The sequence below is a fragment of the Myxocyprinus asiaticus genome, chromosome 35, assembly GCF_019703515.2.
Source record: "Myxocyprinus asiaticus isolate MX2 ecotype Aquarium Trade chromosome 35, UBuf_Myxa_2, whole genome shotgun sequence".
Classification (NCBI taxonomy): domain Eukaryota; kingdom Metazoa; phylum Chordata; class Actinopteri; order Cypriniformes; family Catostomidae; genus Myxocyprinus; species Myxocyprinus asiaticus.
Window position 1 is genome coordinate 19,641,212 of NC_059378.1, and position 22,779 is coordinate 19,663,990.

General features: G+C 37.5%; 1 protein-coding gene across 1 annotated transcript; it reads left to right on the plus strand.

Annotated features, from left to right (window-relative positions):
• The first annotated feature begins 1,281 nt into the window (after positions 1 to 1,281).
• On the plus strand, positions 1,282 to 22,304 carry LOC127426307 (calcium/calmodulin-dependent protein kinase type IV-like). Its single transcript, XM_051673034.1, has 11 exons — positions 1,282 to 2,042; positions 4,140 to 4,218; positions 4,320 to 4,382; positions 4,539 to 4,621; positions 5,898 to 5,970; positions 14,721 to 14,811; positions 14,975 to 15,049; positions 15,256 to 15,331; positions 16,235 to 16,361; positions 17,337 to 17,489; positions 20,165 to 22,304. The coding sequence occupies exons 1-11, from the start codon at positions 1,936 to 1,938 to the stop codon at positions 20,651 to 20,653; spliced, it is 1,416 nt and encodes a 471-aa protein (XP_051528994.1). The 5' UTR covers positions 1,282 to 1,935; the 3' UTR covers positions 20,654 to 22,304.
• Positions 22,305 to 22,779: the final 475 nt, after the last annotated feature.

Sequence of the window (22,779 nt, forward strand, 5' to 3'; positions counted from 1 at the left end):
TGACAAGAAATAAAAAATGTAAATAAAAAAGCTCTTGTACACTCTGCCCCCCTCTACTGGCTGTGCAGTGTCACATGCAAAAATAACTCACTCCAGGGTGCACTGCAGAGGAATTTAGACCCTACTCATGAAAAGGTTAATGTCTTGTTAAACGTTTAAATATAATTTTTTTATATTATTTTATGTTTTTGATGTGTTGACAATATTGTATGTAAACTTAATCATGCCAATAAAGTACTTTGAAAAGGAAATTTTGGCCACATTCATTTCCATTGTTAATGCCTCACTGTAATTTTTTTAAAGGAAGGGCGAGTCGAAATTATTTTTTGTGGTAATCAAAATTATGCCACAAAATGCTGTCGATGTAGCTTGTATTGTATTGATCCCTAAATATTCCTTTAAGCATTTTTTAACAAACATCTGAAGGTTGATTAGCATCTTCACATGACAACCAAACTAGCTGGATTAAAGTTGTGATATTCGACTCATGTAATAACTTCATGTAACACCTTTTCACCAGCAAATCTCAAGTTTTATCCTGATCTCACCACATGTGCCTACGGCCTATTGCTGAAAGTGTGTGCTAGGTTTTCATCATCGAGTGAGATTTCACCTAACCAACAGCACATAACGTGCCTTCTGTCTCTGAAAACATTAGCAGTATCTCGTGACGCGCCTTCTGTCGCGTGTATGCTATCCATTCGATGACTTCTAGGGATTTGGTTTATATGAATCCTAGTGGTGATCATATCTGCGCACCTTTACAGCGTTAGGTTTAGTACATCTGACACAAGCAAATTCAAACATGGACAATTAAGATTATATTAAAAATAACGCACGATAAATGTTGTTGTCATGGTTGTTATCAGATACATTTACTGAACCACCAAACTGTCATTTTGCTACGACGAAATAACTCTTCTTTTATGAAGAAGGAGAACTGTCCGAGGTGCTGAAACGAACCTCCGTCGACGCTGCACATTAAAGCAAACCGATCAGCCATGCACAGGTTTACAATTATTGACTGGGAGCTAACGTGCTGATATTCGATTATGGGTGAATATTACATTTTAGCTGTGATATGTAAGATGATTCAACCCTGCTACCATAAGCCCATCTTTTTTTATTTTGATTGAACATTCCGGTTCCCAATTGGAGCCCGAAGTGAAAGCCAGGGATTGAGGGAGAAGCTGAGAGGGCGTACGTGTGTGTGTGTGTGTGTGTGTGTGTGTGTGTGTGTGTGTGTGTGTGTGTGTGTGTGTGTGTGTGTGTGTGGTTTAGTGTGTGACAGACCGCCTCCCTTTCTCCACCCCTCGTCAGCACAAACAGCTGTGAGATTTACATTTGAAACGACATTTACTTCATCTTCAACCTGCTTATTCCGAATATACATCTTCTTTGAGAGGCGTCTGAGATATTAAGAAGCAGATCTGTTGTTTTTAATTCTGCTGAGGACCTGACAAGCAGGGAATCGTTCATCATCATCGTCATCCTGTCGCTTGTGATTTCGGGATCTCTAATTGTAGACTATAGGATTATGATGTTTTCTTGAATGTTGTGTATCGTGGGAGGGTTTTGGGATGGAATCTTTCCTGACTCACCCAACGAGGCCTTTTGGAAGCTAAAGATACACTTTAAAAACAGCTTTTTGTTTATTGTTTTGATCAAGATTATTCCAGTACAACGCGGGAATATCATCATATATACGATATATCTTCTTGTTAACTTAAGATATTGGCAGGTCAGTTGAAAAAAAAAAAAAGAAAAGAAAAAAAAAAGACTTCCGCTGTAATGCTTCAGTGGACTGACTTTTAATACATATCACAGCTCAAGCTGATACCTAGATGTGAAAGTGGTAGTCTTTCCTGGGCTTCCCTGACCTAAGGGATTAGTTGCATTCATTATAACAGCAGAACCGTCTTCGGAGGGTCCATCATGCCCACCTCTCGATCCGGCGCGTGCTCGGTGGAATACTGGGTCGAAGGCTCGCGCCGCGATGCGACAGTGGAGGATTTCTATAATATGGGCACAGAATTAGGCAGGTACGTACACAAGTGGTTTTCTTGTTACAATGTAATTACATTAGTAATTACTATGTTATACAAATGAACTACATGCACTTACTATGTAATTATTTTGTGGAGCTGCGTGTAAACACGTATTAGTAGGCTAGTATTATCATTGCAAGTGAATTTATTTACATGGACTGTGTAATGTAAACATTTATTATTAGAAAAAAAATATTAAATTGGCATTTTTCTGTGTATTGACATATTCCTTGTATCGTGATGGTGCAGTTGTGTTGACAACGTCCATTTGTAAACAAATGTGCAGTGAGAAAGTTTATTTAAAGCTAGTTATCAGTCGTTGTTGCCTGTTATTGTCACAGGGATGAGTGGTTTCTAAACTTGCTAAAAATGAATATCCCTTAGTAAACTAATTATACCTACTGAACTTAATTGAGCAGGTTAAGGATGCACCCAACCTTTATAAATGTCACCAAGTGCTTCAAAATGTCATCATTACCTCCCAGGATGTGGGATACAAAATGTTGAGCAGTTATCCTGTCACGTCATTTTAGTCTGTCATCATGGCTGTGTGGCGCCAGTTTCAGCACTGAGAAGGAAGTCCATGTTTTAGACTTGAGAGTCTGTTAATTTTTATCGAATTCAATGTATTTATCTAACTCAAATATTGTTGGTTGCATATGCCCACATATTGTATGTAGTGAGAGCTTTTAAGTCTATCCCTGATTATGTTAAAGACTGTTTTTTGTCAGACACTGCATTCAAGTGTTCAAGTTGGACAACAAGGTAGCAGATGGAGAGATGACGGCCTTCTCTTTGAGTGTGTGTGTCTAATTGAGTCATTCACTGCCAATGGAAAACAAGGACAGGATCTGAGAGCAGCTCTAGGAGGACCATATAACACAACCTTTGTATAAATAATGCTTTATAGAGAAGAAAAAAGATTTTGTGATATTTTTGGTATGATGTTTCTACAAATGTTGCTAAAATGGACCATTAGTTCTACATGTGGGTTATATGTGGGTTGTGTAAAATATGTGAGCATTTCAAGACTAGATGATCAGTCAAGGCCTCTTTTATTTGTGATCATTTTTGTGGGAAGTTAGGACTTCTTTTTAATCAGGTAGAAGTTATTAAATATGGCATCATTAAATTAAGACTCAGTTGCCATGGAAATGCATGGCCACAGGAGTAGTGAGGGGTAGAGTAGGAAAAAACTCCATAATTTGGTCAGTGGTGGAGGTCACAGTTGTGAAATTCCAGCACCTCATCTGTTGTGATGGTTATACATTTAGTGCTGTTTGTTTGTGTTTTGTACTTCCTATATGATTCAGGGTTATCTATTTTATGGCATGCGATCATTTTTTAAATTGTATTAATTATGGACTATGTTATCGAAAGAGTAGTTGAATTTTCTTTAGGTAAAATTGATTTGTGCTTACTGATGTTCAAAATACTGCCCCCAGTGGTCAAAGCCATAAGTGTGAGCTCCATTTTAGGGGTGAAATGTCCACTGAGGGGTGATCTAGGGGAGTGCTGTTGGACGTGTTAGTTCCATTTTCGGGGTGAAATGCCCACTGAGGGGCGATCTAGGGGGGTGCCATACAGGATGTAATATAGTGAAGAAGAATGCATATTTAATAAATTGTACCCCTCAACCCAAATCTAAAACATAAACCTTACCATCAGTGGAGTGAAAATGTAATGTTAGGGGGAAAATGCCACCTCTGAATCGTCTTTGTCACTGATTATATGAACACGATTGCTTCCTTGTTTCAATTCGGATCCGAACCCAGGTCTTCCATGCACTGACGCAGCACACCTCAGGTTGCTCCACAAGGGAACGTAAACATGCTTGATGCAAAAATGTCTGATGGGTTGATAGGGCTTGTCAGTGAGTTGGCATGATGTGGCCCCGAAATAGCCCCATTCACTTCCATTGTAAATGCCTCACTGTAACCTTGATTTTGGCTTTTTTTGAAGAAAATGAGGAACTATACAAAACTTATTTTTGTGGTCATCAACATTGTGTTTCAAATGCTGTCGATTGAGCTTAACTTGTATTAAACCCAGAATATTCCTTTAAGATTGTTTTTCAATGTTTATTGCCAGGGGTGCCACATCTGTTGTGTTTCGCTGTGAAGAGAAGCAAACAGAGAAACGTTATGCTGTCAAGGTGCTGAAGAAAACTGTGAGTCACTTAATTATTTTATGGGATCAGCTTTATATTCAAATTTCATGAAATCCCAGAATGAACATTTGATCTCATGTATTGTTTTGTTGTCAACTCAGATCGACAAGAAAATAGTGAGGACAGAGATCGGAGTCCTGCTGCGTCTTTCTCATCCAAATATCGTAAGATATTTATGTTATTTGCAATGCAATGTGAAATGGCTTTCACACTGTTATGAAATGTTTCATTTCATTCATTAACATCTTTGTTTTGGTGTAAAGCAGACAATATGGATAGTGTTGCTATGTTGTGACTGTTCTCACTCTGTTTTGTTTCAGATTCGTTTAAAAGAAATTTTTGAGACTGAAACTGAGATTTTTCTCATCCTAGAACTGGTCACAGGTGGAGAACTCTTTGACAGGTATGATATGCCTCATAAATTAAAGGTAATACAGGCACATTATTTGTGACATTCATCTTCAGCTTCAGCTTCAGCTTCAAGCTTTGGTCTCATTGCAGTGTACTGCTCAAAGACCATCAAAAGATGATCTACAGGCTCTATACAAGATATAATACTGAATGGAGAGATTTAAAGGGATAGTTCACCAAAAAAATGAAAAATCTGTCATCGTTTACACACCCTTATGGTGTTCCAAAACTGTATAACTTTTTTTTTTTATGCTAATGTCTTATTGTTAAAATGCTTCAGTCTGGCTATCACTTGTTTGTTTGACAGTGCAAAGACAGAACACTGAGACTTTGTTGCCAAGTAGAAAAAAACATTGTAACATAAAAGTCAAATCAAGTCAAATAATTTTTATTTGTATAGTTTTTTATTTGTGCTTTTCCCAATACACATTGTTCCAAAGCAGCTTAACAGAAAATCAGCTGTAATGTCTGTAACATTCCAAAAACATGAATAACCAACACTCATGGAAACATTATAAACAAATTGATAAAAAAAAAAAAATTCCCAACTTAGTCCCGCTGTCCATATGTGGACATTAATTTTTAGGAAAACTGTTTGCTCTAGAATTTTTTTTATTTATTTTTTTGCATGTTTATTAGGTGCTACTAGTTACAAATCAAAAATGAAATGGAAAACCTGCACAGCAGTCATACTTAGGGTCCAGGAGGATATGGAAAAAAGGTGCAATGAAAGTAAATGTTGACTGAAGCTGACATTCTGCTTAACGCCTTCTTTTGTGTTCCATGAATGAAAGAAAATCATACACATTTGGAACAATAGGAGAGTGAGTAAATGATGACATAATTTTCATTTTGGGGTGAACTATCCTTTTAAATACGTCTACTTATATCCTAAGGTGGTATTCAGCACAGGAATCTCATTATTTCTTTTTCATCAATGTCTCAAAGTTCAAGTTCTTCTGTGTTCCTCTGCCCAGCAGTGAGAGATAATTAAATAAAACAAGAACCCGATAACTGGTTTAAATGGGTTTGGTACAGAGCTGGAACAGGATGTGTTTGCCTACACACTGCTAAACAGAGAACTGAAAACTGCCAGGTCCACACACACACACACACATACACACACAAACACACACCTAAACATCAGCTGTTCATGTTTAAAAACATACGATAGTCCATGTATGTGCTATGTTTAAATGTGTGACTTATTTTTTGGCCTGATTTTTCCCTGACAACGTGGCCCTAATATGAGATTTGTGTTGTTTCAGGATTGTGGAGAGGGGCTACTACAGCGAGAGAGATGCAGCTCACGTTATCAAACAGATTCTGGAAGCTGTGGCGGTAAGTCAAATCACAAATTTCTGTTCTAGTTTGAAAGCCGATAATGGCAATTTGGGATGTTAAGCCTTTCAAAGGGACACATAATGGAACAGGATATTTTGACAGTACGAGACGGTGAAATTATCAGAAATTGTACAAGTTGGCTCATACAAAAATGGATGGATTTTCATCCCACAGAGAAAAATAAACAAACCGACGAAGAATGTTGTTACAATTTTTCCTACATTTAACCCCTATTCCAAGCCTAACCATAAAGTCTAACCCCTCACCCAAACCCTAAATCTCACCATGATTTTAATAGAAAAATCACTGTTGTGTACAACGGAAGTAAGAAAACATTGGCGTTTGGAATGAGACAAGGGAAACATATTAAAGGTTATTGATATACATCAGTCATTTGTATTGTAAAAATAAATTTGGAATTAATAATCTAATTTGATCACAGGCGTTTCCTTTCTTAAAATAAAGTGTTGGATAGGAGGCTAGCTAAAATTTGATGCCTGTTTTGTATTGATTTGAAATTCTGTTTGTTAAATGGTTGGTCTCTGGGAAGAAAAGTCACATCTTTTCATAGTAGCCAAGATGTACAATATGTTACGATTTCGCCATCTTGTCCAAATTCAGTGCCTATTCAGTATTTAGCTACTTTGCCCACCCTGATGAATGACGATGATGCTGGTACGCAGGGGTCAGCCAATCAAAACAAATATCATTTACATTTAGAAGTCTTATAGGTACAGTAGCAAAGACAGCTAGTCTTCATGAACAGAAAACAGAAAATGGTCATGCAAAACTAACTTATGGCAGGGAAAAAATTTAACTAAAAGTACAGTATGACCCATTTAATATGTTGGGCCTCATGTATTCAGATAGAAGACAAAGGCAGGCCTAATACAGTCGTAAAAACCTAACTCAAGCCCCCACCTTCCAAGTCGTAAATCTTACTGATAAAAATCGCGCCAAAATCAAACAAAGGGAGTCCAGAACAGACTACAAATCCATGAAGCCTTGCTCACTAAAGGATCGCACTCTCAACTCCTATTGGATGAGGCACACAACAGAACGTCCCTCAAACATGACATCATCAGGAGTTGAAATACCTCTGAAATTCTTCCGGGATTTGCTTCCAGCGACTTTGTTTGCAGTGTGTGGACGCAGCTCTTTGCTGCTCTCCGGTGCAACCTCGTGGCACAAGGAAGTAACATCCGACTTGAAACTGTAGCCATACAATCTCCATCTCATTGGACGAGTTGAGATAACCCTGTGTTCAACCGAACACTCTAACGGATCCGAAGGAGACTGCCGAGCAATCTGCATCTTCATCCGTTTGCCTACAGAAGTGAAGAGATTAAAGATTTCTCTTCCATCTTCAATCAAGTCGACATTTCTGAGTTCTCCGCCAGCCCGCCGAGAATCAACAGCCGTACCGCCCGCCGACAGAGCGAGGAAACGGCCTCCCGTCATCACCTGAGCCTCAAGGAACCAGGTCAGAGTTAAATGACGGAGGAAAACACATTCTACCTGTGTCCTCATGCGATTCAAGTAAGAGGTTTATGTCTGGGCAGAGATAGAATATTATAGTGTGTTATTCTTGTGTTTCAAGGTTTTTGCTTGTACAGTTTACGGATTGCCATGTCAGCTCATTATTAATACTCAGGGTATTAATTATCACTAATTTGTTTTGCTGTATTGTGGTCCAACCAAATTGGATTGTTGTGCAAATTTCGCCATCGCGGGTGAGACAGCAACTGAGTTCATCCATTAAAGAGTCAAATAACGCGGGACTGTTTACGAGCCGTCCACTCTGAGCGATGAACTAAACAGCTGCTTTCTCTCCCACGATCGTGAAATCGGCTTTAGGGCTGTCACCTCTCTCTCTCTCTCTCTCTCTCTCTCTCGTACTAACCACACACACACACACACGCAGGCACGCGACCTCTCACAAACATTCTGGCACACATTTTTGGCTCGTAGATAGCTTAAATGCTAAAGCCCATCTTTGTCCCTAAGCTATCGTACAAGCGGATACATGCGGTAACTGGTAGACGCCATCTCCGCCCCCATTCGTGGTCATATTCCCTGGCCGGAAGTCTCGCGTGACATACTCTCCACGAGAGTCACGTCCGCCATTTTGTGCGCGTCCCTCCTTACACACACACACTGTCACACACACACTGTCACACACACACCTTATGTGTTATAGGATTATTTTATTTCCATATCATATCACTGTTTAGTTTGTAGTTGTAAGTCGGAAGTTTATTGACTGCATTGTATTAATTATTAATTGATATTACTGCATAAATAAACTTTGTTTATATTACAAAGAGAAGTGTTTTGGTTTGTTTTGCATACGCCTGTGTCATGCTGACGGGATGTCAGTGCTCGGATTCAAACCTTCATTCATTGTTTATTCATTGTGAAAATCGATATTCTTCGGATGTCGATTTTCCTAAGAAAACAGTCTAATATTGAGACTGTTTTACTATTTGGTTATTAGTCCCTGATTTGAGGGTGGTGCCCCGTCAATGTTAATCCTTATTAATATTCTATTGATTTTTGATAATTGATAATTATCTTTGATTGAATTTGAATGATCAATAAGCTAGTGTTAATTTTAATTAATGTTTCATCGACGTTAACAATTAATGATTATCTTTGATAATTGTTGATTTAAAGGATTTTAAAAAGCTAACATTGATTCTCATCAATGTTCTATTGATTTTAACAATTAATAATTATCTTTGATAATTATTAATTATTGCTAATAACCAAACTTGCTCCTAAATGTAGCACACTACATTTACTGGAGCTCCATATGAGGTTTTAATGAGTTAGATTCAATTAATTAATTTAAATATTAATTAATAACTAAAGAAATAATTATTAATTATTTCTGATAGTAACACTGATCTAAACAACCAATAAAGCCCTACAAATATGAGTCAAAGAATATGACCAAATAATAGGATGCGATGATTATTGTCATGGGTACAGCAGTTGTTTTAATGCATTCTCAGTCAAGGGATTATTGTCTGTGTGTTAGTGTGGCTCAACACATGTCCAGTGCTGAGCTGAGAGTGGAGGGTTTTGGAGATGTGGGTCAGTCTTGTTGTCACTCAAAAACGAACAGTTGAGTAAGCGGATGTGTGGGGAGAACTACTAGTGAAAAATAATCTTCTCTAAAAAAAAAAAAAAAAAAAACACAGCAATTTTTTACCCTGGCTTTTAATCTCCATGAACAGGATGTTATGTAACAGCTCAGCAACTGTGTCTATCTGACAATGAAGCGACAATTAATGTGCAGAATATTTGTGTGTGTGTGTGTGTGTGTGTGTGTGTGTGTGTGTGTGCGCGCGCGTGGGTAGGTTTAAGTGGTTTACGAGGACTTTTTTTAGGTTACAAACTGGTAATTACAAGGGTATTATGCTATAAATGTGGTTTATGAGGACATTTCTAGTGTCCCCATAATTCAAATCACTTAAAAAAACATACTAAACAATGTTTTATTGAAAATGTAAAAATGCAGAAAGTTTTTTGTGAGGGTTAGGTTTAGGGGTAGGGGTAGGGTTAGGGGATAACTGTAGTTCATACAGTATAAAAATCATTATGTCTATGGAGAGTCCTCATAATGATAGCTGCACCAACATGTGTGTGTGTGTGTGTGTGTGTTTGTGCATTGGATTCATTTAATCCATGTTTTATATGATATTACTTCTCTAGTTCTTGTTTGTGTCATTGTATGTGCGTGCAAATGCTGTTAAAATTTAGAAAGTGTTTGAATTTGTCTCTGAACTATGCTGAGTAGGACCTTCCTGTTTTCCAGTAACTTAGCTTTGGAGAAGCATTTCCATATTTAGTGGCGATTACTAAGGCTGCATAACTCGTTCCATAATGTGCAACGTACATGATACTTCTAATCATGCTGCTTGTTGAGGAAAGGTATGCTGTTATTTTATAAGCAATCAGACTCACTATTTTCACAGGGCGGACAATTAAACAGTTGATAAAAGTAATTGAAATGTGCTAAAAGCATCATTAAAGGAATAATTTACCCAAAAATGTTCTTTTTTGGAGCTTGGAAGCAGGGCCGTAGCAAATGGGGTGAAAGGTGGTAATGATTCTAGGGGCGCACAGGTCCAGGGGGTGCCCACAACAAATTTTGAACTGTATTTTTTTAAATGAAAGGGGTCCAGACCAATATACTGTCAGGGGGCCCAGAATTCCTTGCTACAGCCCTGCTTGGAAGTGTTGGTCCCCATTGATTTGCATTGTATGGATGTATTCACATCATATCTCCATCAAAATATCTTCGTTTTTGTTCTGAAGAAGAAAGAAAGTCTTACAAGTATGAGACGCCATAATGGTGAGTAAATAAAAGTAGATTAAATGGTAAGTAGATGAAAAATCATTTTTGGGTGAACTATTCCCTTAAGGAGATAGACTTATGCAGTCACCTGCAGGCCAATCGTGACATTACACGTAATACAATTTAAATACTACCGGTTGTGTTGTGATGCTGAGCTGCACTTTATGTAGAGACTTTCATATCAGGACAACATTTGTTTTTCAATCGATAAGGCTAAATAATAATAAATAATAAATAAATGCATAAAATAGATGGATAAATGGATGAATAGATAAATAAATCAGTAAGCAAATAAAGTACAATTATTTGTGTGCAATGGCGGACCTTGCATTTAAAGTCTAGGCCTTCATTGTGATTCATGCCATTAAGAAAACACAGTTTCACAATGAATAAGACACCCTATGCTTTTGGGCATCATACAGTATGTCGCAGCTAACTAATAATACCAACTGACATTTTAAAAACATGCTTAAGCTTAATGCTTAAGCAAGCCTAATTTTAACTGCAGCATGACTGTTTTGTGAAATGAAAGTCTCCCGAACAGACATTCAAAAATCATAATTTTTCATATGAATCTACCAAGGGGGTCTATAATACCTGGAAAAATCTATCTAATAATATTTGTGATTTAAATGTTGCTTGCAATAAATTTTGTTTCTTCAGGGTACACGGTTATGCTGCGTTCCATTCAAGTTGGATGTGGGATATTCCTACTTGATATCTCAGATCTCCAACCATAAATGCATTCCATTCCCCGACATTTAAGGAAACAAAACTGCAACGCTCCCGTTAGCTTAGCAGAGGTTTGACTCTCATTAGAGATGTCTCCTAGCAACCCAACTGATAAACAGTGCTGCAGCGCTAGCATTTGTGCTTCAGGTGTATGATTATTAAAAGAGATTATAATTTACCATGTTTTATACACTTGTTTTTACAGGCGTTTGTTAAACAAGCTTTAATATCATGTAATGTGGAAACGAACTCATTTATAGATATTACTTAATAAAGTGAATGTTTATCACTTACTTTGTATATCTCCCTGAGTGTCGACATGTTTATGTGACATCATGCACCAACATCTCGGCGAAATCGGAGTTGAGAATTTCTGCACGATCCTACAAGTTGTGATTCTGACTTCAAGATGCATTCCAATGTAAAATCCGACTTTCCGAGTTGAATGGAACGCAGCACTACTTTTCAAAACTTGATCCGACACTGAATGCTCAAGCAGCCTAATTTACACTTAGAAAACCCCTGATATTGCTATAACAATGCAAAAAGCACTTACCAATTTACTTGAAGTGAAAATCAGTCCTCCTTTCCTGTTTAATAAATTAAGCAATCACACGGTCATGCAGAACATCTCATGTATTTAAATCCATAAGGATCTCTTTCTCAACGGCAATACCAGCAGTGATGACAGCCGACTCGTCAGATAGCTTGATCTTACGCTTTTCGCTCTCGAATTACGTACATCACTTAAAGCGTGATTGCATCACGCCAGCTAGAAGGCCTCGACCGGGACATATCCTAAAGATCATACCCACCAAGAACAAATAAATCAATCTGAATGGCTGATGAATCTGACAATCTGACTTTAGTTGCCCATTCATTTGCACTGTAGAGGGATTCTGAAGAAATTCTGAAGGCCTAGCAGTGTGGAGCTCAGACTCACGCGCTGCTTCGGGCATGCGATTTGTGAAACAGTTGTCACACTTTGCTTGTAAGCATCAAGGAATAAATTCTGACTGGATAAACTTTTAGTTTTTCTCTATTTGTTTGTGGATTAATTAAGAGTGGAAAGCAATTAAAAATACATAGGCAACAAGGTGATTTAGAATGAAAGGATGAAAATATTTATTTATCTGGCATGTTACGCCAGCAGAGAAGGCTTTGCTGGCCCTGAGAATTTGCCACTGTTTGTGTGGACAGCCAGAAAGTTGGTAAGAACAAAGTGGTGGCATGATTTTGCAGACAGCTGTACTTGGGCCAGGAAGCAACCACCAAGCAATCACCCAAAAAACCCTAGCAACCACTTACTTATGCCTAGTAACCACCCAGAGTACCCTAACAACTGCTGCAACACCTTGGCAACCAACCACAATAGACAAGTATAAGTTGCACACAGGCCTTAGTTTCATTTATAATTTCCAAAAATTATTTGGCCTAATATTTAAAAAAAATTCTAATACAAATGAAAACAACACCAATTCATTTTAAGGGGTTAGTTCAGCCAAAAATGAAAATTCTCTCATCTTGCCACCTAAGATGTGTATGACTTTCTTTCTTCTGCACTGAATGTGAATTCGATGCAAGTGAATGGTGGCCAGGCCTTTGAAGCTCCAAAATGCAGATAAAGTCAGCATAAACATGATCCATAATACTCCAGTGGCTTTATCAATGTCTTCTGAAGTGATCCAGTTGGTTTTGGGTGAGAACAGACTAAAATATTACTCCTTTTTTTTTTACTTTTAACTAGAAATCTTGACAGCAGTCTCTTTGGCAATCATGATCTCAAGCTCGATTACACTTCCTATAGTGCCATCTAGTGCTCTGCACGTGTCAAGCACTAGGAAGTGTAATCAAGCTTGAACTCTTGACCATGCCTAGAGAGACTGCAATGACAAGATGTAAAATGAAAAAGGAGTTATATTTTAGTCTGTTCTCACACAAAAACAACTGGATCACTTCAGAAGACATTGATTAAACCACTGGAGTCATATGGATTTATGCTGATTTTATCTCCTTTTTTAGAGCTTCAAAGTTTTGGTCACCATTCACTTGCATTGTATGGAACTAAACAGCTGAGATTTTCTTCTAAAAATCATTTGTGTTCTGCAGAAGAAATAAATTACACATACACATCTGGGTTGGCATGAGGGTGAGTAAAAGATGAGAGAATTTTCATTTTTGGGTGAACTATCCCTTTAACCCTATTGTTCCAGCCTTCTTACAAAGTATTTTTAATTAAACATTTACAATGTAATCAACTCTAGAACCTCAGCTTTACTTTGATAGGACTCTGAGTGTTCACTCAAACCTCCAAACCGCACACTAGTCATGTGCTAAAACACAAGAGTGACTCCTTCCTCCTTCAATTAACACTCTGTCATTTGCCAAACACTTCCTGTACTTCATCAGACTCATAACAAACTTCTTGGTTCACATTTAAAAGGAAACCCTTGTTTCCTCACCTGGCGTGATTCACTTATATATTTTTGGAATTGTGTTAAAGGAACAACATATGTCTTGTGCCAATGAACACAAAATTAATTAACACGGCCTGACACTGCATGAGTCATCCCCGCACTTTAGCAGACTGTGGCTCACAAGTGTCTGTGCCCTGATAATGGAGAACTACCCCATGATCTCAACAGAGTGCAAGAAAAACCTCTTTAGGCAAGACAGGAGGTTTGAAAGGTTCCGGCATAGCCATCGATCCTCCCATCCCAGAGACAGTGGATAATTTGCAGCACTGAAAACTCTGTCTGGAGTCCAGAGATGATTTGCTAATGCAGGAACACAGCAGAAGTGAGGAGACAGTGAATACTGAGTCTGCCTGGGCATTCATAATGGCTGTTTTAAAGGGTTGAATACAGAGAACAGCAAGAACTGAAGACACTGTGTGTTGCGCCACTGCTTCAGTGAATTCATCATACAGACTTATTCAGAACTTCAGAAGATTGAAGCTGTCATATAATCACACAAACAAACACACTCTTAAAGCAACATATTAAGCCTTAATACAGAAATAAATCAACTAATGAATGAAATCAACATAGCAAACTGCCTATTAGAGCAGCTCTGCTAAATAGGGAGAGGGGATGCTGATCTGTCTTTGCAATGAGAAACAAAAAACATTCCATGTTGTCCCTCGCATTCATAGTGTGAGTTTTTCTTTACTGTAACAATTAATCCATTAAGCTGTTGTCTTGGTTAAAATCCTAGAGGTTAAAAAATTCACCAATAAAAAAAGAAAACGTGCTTTAGGAGTAATCAAGTGCGTAACAGCCATGTCCCCCTACATTTAGAAATGTATTTTCACGACAACCCCTTTTTTTCTAGTTGTTCATACGCCCCTGGGAGTAATAGTGGTCCTAGTAAAGGCAGGTTAACATCAAGATTTAAGGTACAAATTTCTCGATATTTAAGAAAATGTTATTTTTAGGTGCAGGTCACCATTTTTTTACACTGTTTAACCATTATTAATAATCTTTTAGCTTTTTACAATTCAAAAATAGTCATGAGATGCAACAAATGCATTTCTGATGCAACCATAATATTGTACAAGAATTAGAAAGAAAAAAATGTTTAATTGTTTTAGATGAAATATAGCATGTATTTCATGTCAACTCATATTTTTGCTCTGTCTCTATTCTAGTATTTACATGAAAATGGAGTTGTTCACAGGGACCTCAAACCAGAAAATCTCCTCTATGCTGACTTGTCAATAGATGCACCTCTGAAGATAGGTAAAAAAAAACCAAAAAAACCAAAAAAGAATACTCAGTTTTATCTTTTTAATGCAGGAAAAGTTGACACTGAACAATGAAATAAAAGTTTTTTCAGTGACAATGGCTAAAACTCTTTCAGTAATAAATGGGATTTATTGATTCTTTTCTGTAATGTCCACAGCGGACTTTGGACTCTCAAAAATAATTGATGAGCAAGTGACAATGAAGACAGTGTGTGGGACCCCTGGCTACTGTGGTGAGTCTGAATTACAGACCATTTAAGTGATGACTTAAACACCATATTAATGTTTTTATGATTATTATTAGATTACCAACCTAACTCCCAATTGACATGTAAAATAAAAACTCATAAAAATGTTTGCAAGCAAGCAAATTAATGACTAATAAAATTTCATCATTTATTATATTTGCATTAATTTGCCTGTTTATGTATACACTCAGCTCCTGAAATCCTTAGAGGAAATCCTTATGGCCCAGAGGTTGACATGTGGTCGGTAGGAGTCATCCTATACATTCTGTGAGTAATACAGTTACAGTACATTGATGTTTATTCATTTTGCAGATGCTATTAGCCGACTTACAAATTAGGGGGAAAAAATGCAAAAACACAAGCAATTAATCAGTGGCAAAAATATCAGCAGTAAAGAATACAAATGATCAACGATGTAGACTAGAATAGCAGTGGTGTAAGGGCTAAACAGGTGAGAATAAAGCCAATCAGTAATAAAGCTGACAGTATGATCAGAACCCCAACAGAAAGCAGAGAAATTTTGTATCATCCTGAAGAGTTTATTTATTTATTTATTTTTGCCATAATGACTAATTGACTGTACTTCATCATTTACCAAATAAGTAAATATATGGACATATGGACATGAAATATTGATTAATTTGGAATCATTTTAGCACAGTGAAAGTGATTGGTTGCCAAGAACAATGGTCAAATATAGAGTTTAGCAGTCATTATAGAAAACTATTTGACCGCATTATGCCGTGACTGACCAATTTGAATAAAGTATTCCAAAAAGCTGTGAAATGTTAAATATTCAAGAGCTTGAGGAAGTGCTGTGTCTCGTTTTTATTTTTTTTTATTTTTTTTTATTAATATTCTGATGGACAATCAGTAAAATAAACAACATCTTGTTTATATGAAGAAGAATTAACTTTGATACAAAGAGAGATAATCTGGGATATCTGGAGTGGTGGTTTGTTATGCAAATATACTAAGTACTTGAACACCTGACTTGGTAAAGATTTACCTATATATCGTTAGTGACATTCTGCATATAATCTTCCTCATTAGTTAGTTTGTTTGATTTGGTTCTCTTTTTCTCCATGAAGAGCCTTCCCTTCAGGTCATTGCCCAACTTATTAATTGCATTTTCTCTGCTATCTGCCTCTTTTCTGTCTCTACCCTCAGGCTGTGTGGGTTTGAACCATTTTTCGATCCAAGGGGGGACCAGTATATGTACAGTCGCATTCTTAACTGTGACTATGAGTTTGTCTCCCCCTGGTGGGATGAAGTCTCCCTCAATGCAAAGGATTTGGTGAGTTCCTCTTGCCTTCTGTCTGCTCAGACAGCATTAAAAGTAATTCACCCAAAAAATTTAAATTCTCTCATCATTTATTCACCCTCATGCAATCCCAGATGTTAATGACTTTCTTTCTATTGCAGAACACAAATGAAGATTTTTAGAAGAATATCTCTTTGCTCTGTAGGTCTATACAATACAAATACAAAGTGACTGGTGACCAAAACTATGAAGCTCCAAAAAGCACATAAAGGCAGCATAAAAGTAATCCATAAGACTCCAGTTTTTTAACCAATGTATTCTGAAGCGATCTTATCGGTTGTAGGTGAGAACAGACCAAAATTTAACTCCTTTTTCACTGTACAATTTGCCTTTGCATTCTCTAGGCACAATCCTGATTTCAAGCTCGATTACACTTTCTAGTGCTTAATGTGTGCGAAGAGCACTAGATGGCGCTAGAAGTGTAATCAAACTTGAAATCATGATGGCCAAGAAGACTGCTGATGTCAAGATTTATAGTGAAAGGAGGGGTACAGTTTGGTCTTTTTTTCACCCAAAACCAACTGGATCACTTCAGAAGACATTGATTAAATCACTGGAGTCTTATGGATTACTTTTATGATGCCTTTATGTGCTTTTTAGAGCTTCAAAGTTTTGGTCACCATTCACTTGCTTTGTATGGACCTACAGAGCAGATATATTCTTCTAAAAATCTTTGTATGTGTTCAGCAGGAGAGAGAAAGTCATACACATCTGGGGTGATGAGAGAATTTTCATTTTGGGTGAACTATTCCTTTAAGAGTTCTGTTTATTGTTCTTGCATATTGTTTGTAATGCTGATGATGTTATCACACTGCAGATTTCAAATGAGATGAAAGAGAGCAATATATCTCATCCAAGAACAGCCTCACCAGATACTAATTTGATTATTCATTCACTTGAGATCACATTTTGTTTCTTCACCATTAACTGATGGTAATGTTTCTATAGGTTAGTAAGCTCATAGTGCTGGATCCTCATAAACGTCTCACAGTGAAACAGGCTCTAGAGCATCCATGGGTTCTTGGAAAAGCAGCACGTTTCTCCCACATGGACACCACCCAGAGGAAACTACAGGAATTTAATGCTCGGCGCAAATTAAAGGTCAGCCACTGATGACCATCATTGTTTTTGACCCTGTTTACAGCTGGTATTAAGATCCATCCCTGGTGATCCCATCACAAATGGTCAGGCAAGACCCATTGCCATTTACATCAGTGCACCGTTCTTCACATAATACTAAGTACAAACAGGACATTTTGAGCAGACTTCTCAGTTATTTTAGTGGAGTACTTAGCTTCAGATTTGCGTGTTCACTGCATGTTGATATCAGGCACACTATATATATGCTATACTGTATATGCACTTTTTCATATTTTAAAGTGTTAAAATGTGGTGGAAAGTGTCTACATTCACCATTGAATGCGGTTAAAGTGGACAGTTCTCAAAACGTTCCTGATCCCGTTTTAACCTGCACTAAAAAAAAAAAAGTAAGCTTTACTTCATTTTTATTTTGCATGTTTTTGCACACAGTTTTCAAAGTAAATCTTAATGGTATAACACTAGGTAAAATCTGCTTAACTTTATGACATAATATTGATAAAGTGTGTGAGTAAATTTAACTTAAACTTTTGAGTAAATTAAGTTACATGGGAACTTAATACATGGTTCTTCCATGCAAGCTCATTAATTATTCAAGCCCAGTGCATGCTGGGAACACCAGCTTCAAAAAGTTAAATTAAAGGAATAGTTCACCTAAAAAATGAACATTTGCTGATAATTTACTCACCCTCAGGCCATCCAAGATGTATCTGAGTTTCTTTCTTCATCAAAACAGAATTTAAGATTTTTAGGATTTCATTTCAGGCCTCCTCCTTTAAACAACACAAGTGAATGTACTCCATTTTTTGACGGTCCAAAATGCATATGTAGGGTGCATCGAATTAATCCACACGACTCCTGTCGAAAAATAAAGTTCTTCTGAACCCAAACAATTGATTATTTTTAGAAACAAAACAATACTTATATACTTTTTAACTACAAATGTTCGCTTCTGTACATCTCTGTGACACGCGCTTATGAGAGGGATGACGTAAGCTCGTTAGTAAGGTCATGCGTCACGTGGAGGCAGGAAGCACGACATTGTTTACAAGAGAAGTGGCGCTGTACAAAAGTTTAATTGTCTTTGCTGTTGATTTGTATTTGTATAAGTGTATTGTTCAAAATGGTCATTTGGTGAGTGTGTGTGTCCTGGATGCTTCAACCTTCAGAAACCCCAAAGAAAATGCACGGTGGGATAAATATTAGCTTTTCATCGATTGCCTATACATTATCATGAGCGATTGAAGCTCTGGCTTATCACGCTGATCATGCATATCAGTACACCCCTACATGCTCTCAAATATTGGAGGGTGTGCAGTGAACATTTTACCCCTGAGGATTTCAGATCATTGAAAGAATCAAAGGGTCAATATCTGAATTCATCGGCTGTGCCCGTGCTGTTTTTCCAGCGAACTCAGGTATGTGTGAAAACGTTGTCATTGTCACACCTCCCTCGGGCTCTGCACCTACCACAGCGCTCCGCTCCTCATCATCCGATTTCTAATTCACCGCACCTGCACTCAATTCATTCGCTCATCACTGCCTGCATAAATAACTCACCTTCACGCCACTTCACTCAAGTCTCACACAAAGGACACATGGTTTCACTGACTACAACCTGTGTGGCTTGAATTCCTGTCATATAGCCTATATGTTTCTGCTAAAGAAAAAGCACAAGTAGTTAACGCAACGGCATTGCTCCGAAATAAAGGATGGTTATTTACTGCAGTAATGTTTTTTTATTATTATTTGGAAATTATTTTTTTCTTTTATATTGTTTTGAAATTGTTTTGGACTGTTTTGGTTTGTGAACGGCGCTTGGTCTGTGGTCTGTGCAAGTTTCTCTTGTAAACAATGACGCGCTTCCTGCCTCTTCCTCCACGTGACGCGTGACCTTACCAACGAGCTTACATCATGATCGCGTGTCACAGAGACGGAAGCGAACATTTGTAGTTAAAAAGTATAAGTATTGTTTTGTTTCTAAAAATAATCAATCGTTTGGGTTCAGAAGAACTTTATTTGTCAACTGGAGTCGTGTGGATTATTTTGATGCACACTAAATATGCATTTTGGACTGTCAAAAAGTACATTCACTTGCATTGTTTAGAGGAGGAGGCCTGAAATGAAATCCTAAAAATCTTAAATTCTGTTTTGATGAAGAAAGAAACATCTTGGATGGCCTGAGGGTGAGTAAGTTATCAGCAAATTTTCATTTTTGGGTGAACTATTCCTTTAATTTTACTTATTTTATTCACCAGTGAAATGTACTTAAATTAGCAAATAAATATAAGATTTTCTACTTGAAGCGCCAAAGAGGAGGCCGCCACAACGCCCCCCCGACCCCAATGGGGGCAGCAAGAGGGATCTCACCTAGGGTGCCAAAATGGTCTGAAACGACCCTGAACGGGCCTTTGACACAATGTTCTGCAGGGTTTTAGGAAGTAGAAATTTAAATCTATTATTCTTCAATTAAACAATAAGATACGAGATGCCATGCTATTTTTAAATATATATAGTCATTGCTAAGGCATTGTTAGGAATGACACACTCCCTCAACCGCTTCAGCCATGACTATTCATAATATAACATGCCCTCAAGTGTCTTGTTGCTTTTATTGTATATATATAAAAATAAAAAAAACACATAATTAAAATATTAATGGCATACATTTTTCATAGGCTGCTATGAAAGCTGTGGTTGCCACAAGTCGCATGCATGAGGGCTCGAGGAGACGGACAGACAGCTATGAGATGCCCAACTCTGACAAGAACTCCCGCCAGAGCAGCTTACAGAAGGAAAACACATTGGATTCTCAGAGAGAGCCCAATTCTATCAAAGAAAGTTCTGACAAGGTTGAAGATGAGGCCTCGCACATTCCATCATCTCCAAGTCCGCCACTCCACCCTCCCCATAAATCCAAACCTTCAGGCCTGCCTGGACCCATGCCCACTCGCCCACCTCTGATAGCAGAGGGACACAGGCAGACATCTGTCATTCCGAAGGCTCCAGTGGTGCGGCCCAGAGTGCCCAAGAAGGGCTGCTCTGTGGATCCTGGAGGGAAGCATGAGCCCTTGTCAGTGAGCACCACCCCACCCAGTCCCAAGAACCTCAGTAACGGTTTCACCATGGGGGTGGAGGCAGGTGGCAATACAGCAGAATGTCAGTAAGACTGGAAAATATAAAGATTTTTGTTTTTACAGAAGGAGTGACAAAGTTTGAGTCTGTGCTGTTTGTCGCATATGAGGACAAAAGAGAGGATGCTTTAAAAAATATCCACGTGTTGGTCTCCACGGTAATGTGCTCAACAAGCCACGTGATAAGATGCACAGACTGATGGTCTCAGACGCAGAGGCAGCTGAGATTCGTCCTCCACCACCCGGATTGAGGCGAGTCATTAAGCCACCACGAGGATTTAGAGCGCATTGGGAATTGGGCATTCCAAATTGGGGACAAAAGGGGAGAAAATAAAAAATAAAAAATTTTAAAATTTAAAAAAACATCCACTGAGAATTTATTCTTCTCTTCTTCCATTTTTGCTGTGGGAAATTTTGATACTTAACAAGTACATGATGAGCTAACAGTTTCTAAAAGCTCTTCACTCCTGGAGGCATGTGGCTTTCATGGCAGCTTTAATTTAGTGGCACAGCAAACATGGTTTTTATTTATTTTTTTTCACTTTGCACATGTATTTTGAATAAGATTATCTCTCATCTGAACTGAAATTCATTTAGCTCTTTATTGCTCTTGTGATATCATATGCAAATTATCTTACAATAATTTTCTCTCTCTAAAGGTAGTGAAGATCATGTCTTTGTGATGTTGTGATAGTGCACAGTATATTTGTTTTAGGAATGAATGCCACAAGACCCTAAAATTTGTGTTCTATACACTATTCATAAAGGAATATATATGGATATATACAGTATATAGGTATAAAATGTATCTTCATTTTAATTCACCCTTTTTGTATTTGCACTACACCAGAGTAAATTGCTTCAAATGGTAAAAGCTCGGACCAATGGAAAAAATAAATAAATTAAGGATTATTTGACCCAGCTCATCTTTGACAAGAGATATAGTCCATCAAATCGAATTGATGTCATTCAGAGTTACCACATTGATGTCAGAATAAATCCTTCCCTACTCATATTGCTAGGTAATAAATGCCTCCAGAGTCTTAAGGAATGAAAACATACAGCTACAACACCTGGCAACATTTTACTGAAAATCACACCTAAACTGCCACTGTACACTGTAAAAATCTTCCCTTTAAAGCGGAATTTACATGACTAGTATGTTTCAGCCACACTGTCTACCTCTTCTACTGTACAGGGGCTTCCAACTCCTCAAATATACAATTCTGTAAAAATCTACTCTTAGGATAGATGGCATGTAAAAACATTTTTCAATGTTGAATGTGGAAGGGCTGTTTTTTTTTTTTTTTTTTTTTTTTTTGTGAACCTGTTTTTGTTGGCTGAATTTATCTGCCTTTATGAACATGTAACGACAGCACTGCAAAATGTTTCAGTATAGTAGTTGCTTGTCATTCTATTTTGTTTTAATATTTGCCAAACAAGAATTATTTGTACATACTGCTTACATAAACAGTAGCCTAATTAGACATCGCTGGAACATTATGATGTGTGAGAGTAGGCCTAATATTAATATTTTGTAGTTAATTAAATCACTTATAATTCAGTGTATAATTGCAAGCCAGTTTAGATGCTGTTTATGTTTAAGCAGGAGTTTCCATGTTTCCAAGATTAATAAATTGTGCTATCAAATAATTTATATTTTTTTAAGTGAGTTTGTATGCTTTTTAGTAGCCCATATATGACTATTTACTTACTGTAATTAATACTACTGGTTCAACAATCATTGAAGTGGTATAGAAGATTTTTGTGTCCGTTATTTATTTTTAAATGTGATGGAAAATATTTTTTTTTTTTTACTGATATATCAACTTTCACTGCTTTCCATAGAAACAAGTCGGCAACGCATCATACACTGTAGGCGTGGTTTAGCGTGGTGGAAAGCGCAGCCCTGTTACCATAGCTACTCGTTAATTCCTACGAGGAATACGTGGAGAAAACTTCAAAAAACATGATGAAAAGCTGTTATGTAATTTGTGGCACTTCAGACAAAACCAAAAAATCCGGAAATGAATTATTATCGCCTTCCAACCGACAAATATCGAAACCAAAAGAAGTGCACTGTGGTTCTCAAACTTAGCATGTATTGACAACCGTCAAACATACCGCAGACAATTTCCCCCACTGTTTACAGAGACTAC

Excerpts from the sequence above, each read along its gene's own strand:
- LOC127426307 (XM_051673034.1), top strand. The coding sequence starts at position 1,936 with ATGCCCACCTCTCGATCCGGCGCGTGCTCGGTGGAATACTGGGTCGAA. Across the intron at positions 5,971-14,720 it reads AGATTCTGGAAGCTGTGGCG|TATTTACATGAAAATGGAGT; the intron begins GTAAGTCAAATC and ends TCTCTATTCTAG. Across the intron at positions 15,050-15,255 it reads TGGGACCCCTGGCTACTGTG|CTCCTGAAATCCTTAGAGGA; the intron begins GTGAGTCTGAAT and ends GTATACACTCAG.